Source organism: Chionomys nivalis, chromosome 13 (assembly GCF_950005125.1).
Source record: "Chionomys nivalis chromosome 13, mChiNiv1.1, whole genome shotgun sequence".
Classification (NCBI taxonomy): domain Eukaryota; kingdom Metazoa; phylum Chordata; class Mammalia; order Rodentia; family Cricetidae; genus Chionomys; species Chionomys nivalis.
Genome location: NC_080098.1, coordinates 74,667,099 through 74,673,493, shown reverse-complemented (window position 1 = coordinate 74,673,493; position 6,395 = coordinate 74,667,099). Strand labels below are relative to the sequence as shown.

Here is a 6,395-nt window from a genome sequence, read left to right as displayed (position 1 = left end):
TTCAGCTCCACACAGGCCACTGAGGCAGCCCACACCTGCCTCTTCATGACAGATGGGATCAGATCTCGTAAGAGCCTGGAGTCCCAGAGCTTGGAACTCTACAGTCCAGAGGCTTGGAGCCCGGAGGCCCAATCTTGTAATCAGCACACCAAATCAGAAGGGCAAGGTTGACAGGCGGGGCCAGCTAGAGAGAGACTTGGGATTTAAAGCTTGAGTGAGGTGTGGCTTGGCCAGATCCTGGGACCTCAGTGACTTTTGATAAACTGTGGGGTGCACCAAGATAGCAGTGGTCACCACAGGTGAGGCCCGATCTCTGCTAGGGTGGAATGGGGGAGACACCAAAGGAGAGCCTTGGGAGATTCCATGGAGAACCGGGCAGAGCCCCAGGAATGAGAATGTCATCTCAACCTCTGCAGTCCTGTGTGGAGGCGGATCTGGGTGAGGAAGCCAGAGAGGAAATCAGGCACTGGGTCCAGGTTTGCATAGATTCCCAGTAAGTGCAAGACTGCTCTGGTCTAGAGTGACAGCTGGTACCATGTACAGTAGGGACATGCTTATTTCATTCTGGGTTCACAGAGATCATTTTCCTGCATATTACCACGGGATAAAAACTGCTTTTCATGACTGGCATGAACAGAAGAGATAACAAGCAGCAAGAACAACAGAGGGCATGGTTTAAGAGACCAAGTGTGTCTTGTTCTGAAATCTCGGGAGTGGCTTCCTCTAACACTCCAACTACACTGGTGGCTCTGTCTTACGATCTTATGAGGATGTTTCCATGGTACCCTTTCCTCACTGAGGTGATGTGTGTGGATCCAAGATCCACGGGTGGGTCAAATGGATTTGGAGCTATAGACTTTCCCCTATATTTTAAGGAGGACTTAAGAGGTTCAGAAGCCCATCTCTTGATGTATGTTAGGCAAGGATAGAACAGTATATGGCCTCAATTCATGCAGTAACCTTGTGATTAGGATCAGATGCTTTGCAATAGAAGTTTGCTTCATTACATCCTCGGTTACCTGCGCCACAAGTTCATAGTTGTATAGGTTTTGAACTTCGGATGTATTGTTATCCTTCTGATAAATTAAGTTTCTAGTATATATGGAGTTTGTATTCAGAATTCTAGGATTCTGGTCATATGCTGTACTTATTTATCTATTTATTTTAGTCTCCTCTCATTTATTACATCCCGACTGCAGTTTCTCCTCCCACCACACTTCCTGTATTGAGGGGTGGAGCAACTCAACACCATTCAGTGAGCCTTTAGTCCACATACATATCTAGTCATTACCAAAATCTGTGCATAAATATTTGGAAGAATAGTTTTTATCTACCATGGATGTTTTCATTTCTCAGGAAGGAGGAAGAAGGCATTTTGGAAGTCTCACTTCTCCCCCCCTCTCTACATTCTTGCGACATGATTCCTGCTGTCTTTCTGGCTGTCCTGTGCTTGGGAAGGGCCTCATATGCTTCATCACCTGATCCCACTCTGGATGCTGAATGGCAGCAGTGGAAGATAAAATATGGAAAAGCTTACAGTCTGGTTGGTAACGTTGAAACCGTTCAGAGGGAACACAGAGTGCTTGCTGTGGGGGGTCTTGGGCACAGCAGAGGCCACAGAAACTGCCTTCCTCTGAAGAATTACCTAAACAGATGAGCACCAGGTGGTCAGGATCTCTGCTCCTAGAGATGTGCCAAATGGTTTGTTTCAGTATCCCGAAATCTCTCTCTCTGGGTTCTCTTTACTGTTCCAACAGGTATTTGGGCAGCTTGTGTATGGGTTAAAGATAAATCTCAACCATTATTGTTATTTCCAGGAGGAAGAAGCACAGAAGAGAACAGTATGGGAAGAAAATATGAAAATGATCAAATTGCACAATGGGGAGAATGGCCTGGGGAAGTACGGCTTCACCATGGAAATGAACGCCTTTGGTGACATGGTGAGCGTGACATTGATAGTTGCACAATGTGCTGGGTGACATGTTGGGTGTGGCATGCATCGATGCACAATGTGCTGGTTGACATGGTGGGTGTGACATGCATTGCTGCACAATGTATTGAGTGACATGGTGAGTGTGACATGCATTGCTGCACAATGTGCTGGGTGACATGGTGAGTGTGACATGCATTGCTGCACAATGTGTTGGGTGACATGGTGAGTGTGACATGCATTGCTGCACAATGTGTTGAGTGACATGGTGGGTGTGACATGCATTGCTGCACAATGTGTTGGGTGACATGGTGGGTGTGACATGCATTGCTGCACAATGTATTGAGTGACATGTTGGGTGTGACATGCATTGCTGCACAATGTATTGAGTGACATGGTGAGTGCGACATGCATTGCTGCACAATGTGTTGGGTGACATGTTGGGTGTGACATACATTGCTGCACAATGTGTTGGGTGACATGGTGGGTGTGAGATGCATAGTTGCACAATGTGTTGGGTGACATGGTGAGTGTGACATGCATTTCTGTACAATGTGTTGGGTGACATGGTGAGTGTGACATGCATTTCTGTACAATGTGTTGGGTGACATGGTGGGTGTGACATGCATTGCTGTACAATGTGTTGGGTGACATGGTGGGTGTGACATGCACTGCTGTACAATGTATTGGGTGACATGTGACATGGTGGGTGTGACATGCACTGCTGTACAATGTATTGGGTGACATGTGACATGTTGGGTGTGACATGCATAGCTGCACAATGTGTTTTCCTCTCCAAATTGTTGCCGTCTTTGTTTTTAAATGATTTATGTGTTTTTCTTTAAAGACTGGTGAAGAATTCAGAAATTTGATGATGAATATCCCAGTCCCCACTTTCAAGAAAGGGAAAAACATCCAGAAACGTCTGGCTGGTGATGTGCCCAAATTTATAAACTGGAGAAAGAAAGGCTATGTCACCTCCGTGCGGAGACAGGTATTAGCATTTCACACACTCATCAGTTAGGAGGTGACATGTCTGTATGAATCGAGTGAGTTGATTTTCTAATAATATTGTTATTCTTCTTGTGTTTTCATACAACGCATACCAAACATCTTCATCCACCACTATCTTAGCCTTACAGCTCCACCTAGTGTACCCGTCACATGTTAAGGTGTCACGTCACCTTTTCATGCTGTCTTTAACCTGCAGACATCAGTAAGTCCTACCCTTATGTGCATGTGTGTGGCCAACCACTGTGACCAGAGCAAATAGTCATCAGTCAAGTCTCCAAATAAGACTGACGTCCTGACAGGCTTCCATCAACTGCCAGTGGCTCATTTTCTTACACAGTACTCGGCTCTCTGATTTTGTTTGCTATTTGTTTGTGGATGATCGTCATTTCTTCTCCGTTTAGGGTAGATGTACTGCTTGTTGGGCTTTTTCTGTGGCTGGTGCCATAGAAGGACAGATGTTCCGGAAAACTGGCAAACTGATTCCTCTGAGTGTCCAGAACCTAGTGGACTGTTCTAGACCTCAAGGTAACAGGGGCTGTTTTAGAGGCAATACATTCCTTGCCCTGCAGTATGTGAAAGAAAACGGAGGTCTGGAGTCCGAGGCAACCTATCCGTATGAAGAAAAGGTAAGCGGCTCTGCTGTGCTATTGTTTCTTCAAGCCTGTGATCACAGTGCTATCTTAGCACGGTTACCTCTTGACATGGCTTCCATGTAGCTGATCCTACTTCTGTAAACAAGGAGAACATCCAAACTCTTTATATCGGATATAAATTTGTTCACTATGAAAGTCTCTTATGGACAGCAAGACATAATGGGGTATCACTTGCAACATGAGAGCTAATTTTCAATTTCAAATCTCCCAGTAACATTTTATTTCCTGGGGTGATTTCTAACAGCCCAGACATGGGGATGCTCAGCCGCAAGGCGAGGAATGTCATTCGGACTCTTGTTCTCCAGGGCTCAGAGGGAAGTAACCCAGTCTTTTAACTCTTTCTATTTTTAAGGAAGGGCCTTGCAGGTACAGTCTGGAAAATTCTACTGCTAGTATCACAGGCCTTGTGTTAGTACCAAAGAGTGAAAAGGCCCTAATGAATCTTGTGGCAACTATAGGACCCATTTCTGTTGCAATCGATGCAAGACATGATTCCTTCCAGTTCTATAAAGGAGGTGAGCATGTGCTCTTCTAGATATTAATTGAAAATGTCGACACATCCATGGCATTTCTGTTCAACAGATCATTTTTTTAAAAAAATATCAAACATAATTTGATTACATGTGTTTTACAGGTATTCATTCAATAATCTTGTGTGTTATTGGTACTTGGCATGTCCTCCCCCTTGCATGCAAACAATTCACAATCCATAAAATTGTTTAACTTAATTTCTCAATTTTCTATGTGTGATATGTCTTTAAGATTCTTCATGAGATGGCATTTCTAGAATAAACCTAAAATAGATTGTGAACTAAGAAATTTATGCTCAGTGGTGCTTGCTGGCAATGGATCTTATATGCATGTAGATAAGTGTTTATCAATACATTTATGATCACTTGGTTTTTTCCTGATTCTAATGGGGACCTGTGCCAGGATTCCTGTCAATGACTTATCCGGTTGTCACTGGAGTTTGTATCATTTCAGTGACATCAGAAAATGCCTCTGTTATGGCTGCTGACTATTGTCAGATTCCTGAGGCCTCTCCCTGGTCACCGATGCTATTTTCCAGGCATATATCATGAGCCAAACTGCAGTAGTTCTATTGTCACCCATGCAATGCTAGTGGTCGGCTACGGCTTTGAAGGAAGAGAGGCAGATGGCAGAAAATACTGGCTGGTCAAGAACAGGTACAAATTGCTGAGATTATTTGTATTTCAGGTTGGGAGGAGATTTTTCTGTTTCTAGAGACAGTTTTTTGGGTGGGAGTTCTTGTCTCCACGATCTTAGGCACTGAGCTATCTCCAGCCTCAATCCTGGCTTTCAGTGGATTCTGGACTTGAATTCCAGTCCTCTATGGCCAGAACTTGATCCTCTGAGCTGTCCCTATGCCCTAAGCAACCTGCTCATGCTGTGTGTTCACAGTGTTCAAATTTAGCTACTGGTTTTGTTAGGTTCTAATATTGCATCTGTGCCACTGATTTTCTAAAATCTTGCTACCTCCAGATCACCCATATGGATGTAAAGTTGTCCCATCTCTTCCTTGCTGTGGTTTACACAGTCTTGTGTGAGGTTCCCAAGACTTGGTTTCCAAGAGTCAATCCTCTGCTTCTTCTGATGCTTTCTATTAAGCTGGCCTGTGGGTCAGTGCTCAAAAGAGGAGTTATTATAATAATCCACGGTGCTGTGTTATTTTTACTAAAGGGAAAACATGTTTCCTTTCAGCATGGGTAAAAAGTGGGGCATTAGAGGCTACATGAAGATCGCCAAGGACCAGAGAAACCACTGTGGAATTGCTACATATGCCATGTACCCTACAGTGTGACTGGCTTGGTGGTGACAGGAAGAAATGGACGAAAGACAGCACGTACAGAAGAGGCACTTCCTTCTCAGAGCAAGCAGCCACTGCTCTGTGCATAAGACACTTCTGCCACTGATGAGCCAGTTGTGATGTGAATTTTGTGACATACTCTAGTAAGACATGACTACTGCCGTAATTGATGCTGTACACTGATTCGTATTTGTGTTTTCTGTAATAACTTGGTTTTTACATTTCACTATATCAAATGATGTCTTCTAAATTAAAGGTTTCTCTAAGTGTTTCTCAGTCATTAGAGATCCATCTATTGAAAAGTCTCTGTTTCGATCTATACCACATTTTAAAATTGGATCATTTGTTATTGTTGTTTTGATATTCAGTTTTTTGAGTTCTCTTTATATATTTTGGATATTAGCTGCTGCTGTAAGGACTAGCTGTCAGCAGCTCAGGAATTGAGGGGGAGCCATGAAATTGGCAGCCTATTAACCAAATTGACTTTGAGAGAGAGAAAGAGACAGAGAGAGAAAGAGAGAGAGAGAGAGAGAGAGAGAGAGAGAGAGAGAGAGAGAGAACACTCACTCATTCACTCACTCACTCATGCACATCTCCAACATGATGTCAGGATCTCATCTAGAGTGTTGATGAATGGCAAACCTCCAGCAGCTCAGAGGAACTTAAGAGGAGATGTAGAGTAGGCAGCTACTGGACAGACAGGCACACAAGGAGTTTTCTTAGGACCAAGGCTCAGTTATTCATTATTATTTTTCTTTTTCTTGTTTGTTCTACTATTCCTTTTCTGATCTGTTCTTCTATCCTGATGTGTTCCTTCCTTCGACTACTTCCTGATGCCCCCCTCCCGTCTGTTATTTTTTCCCTTACAGCTTATATACTCCAGCAAACTTTTTCAAGCAGTATAAAAGTTACAATGTAGTTACATTCTATTTTTTTAGTGAACACAAGCAAAACCACAATGTTTTCCATA

The 6,395-nt window shown here is 43.5% G+C and overlaps 1 protein-coding gene across 1 annotated transcript; it reads left to right on the top strand.

Moving 5' to 3' along the window:
* The first annotated feature begins 1,417 nt into the window (after positions 1-1,417).
* On the top strand, positions 1,418-5,419 carry LOC130885895 (cathepsin M-like). Its single transcript, XM_057787732.1, has 7 exons — positions 1,418-1,543; positions 1,818-1,940; positions 2,778-2,924; positions 3,346-3,570; positions 3,950-4,112; positions 4,667-4,784; positions 5,320-5,419. The coding sequence occupies exons 1-7, from the start codon at positions 1,418-1,420 to the stop codon at positions 5,417-5,419; spliced, it is 1,002 nt and encodes a 333-aa protein (XP_057643715.1).
* The last annotated feature ends 976 nt before the right edge of the window (positions 5,420-6,395 follow it).

What these genes read in the sequence shown, in the direction of transcription:
- LOC130885895 (XM_057787732.1), top strand. Translation starts at nt 1,418, where the DNA reads ATGATTCCTGCTGTCTTTCTGGCTGTCCTGTGCTTGGGAAGGGCCTCA. An exon ending in ATGGAAAAGCTTACAGTCTG is followed by an intron (nt 1,544 to 1,817) that starts GTTGGTAACGTT and finishes TGTTATTTCCAG; the next exon opens with GAGGAAGAAGCACAGAAGAG. An exon ending in TGAACGCCTTTGGTGACATG is followed by an intron (nt 1,941 to 2,777) that starts GTGAGCGTGACA and finishes TTTTCTTTAAAG; the next exon opens with ACTGGTGAAGAATTCAGAAA.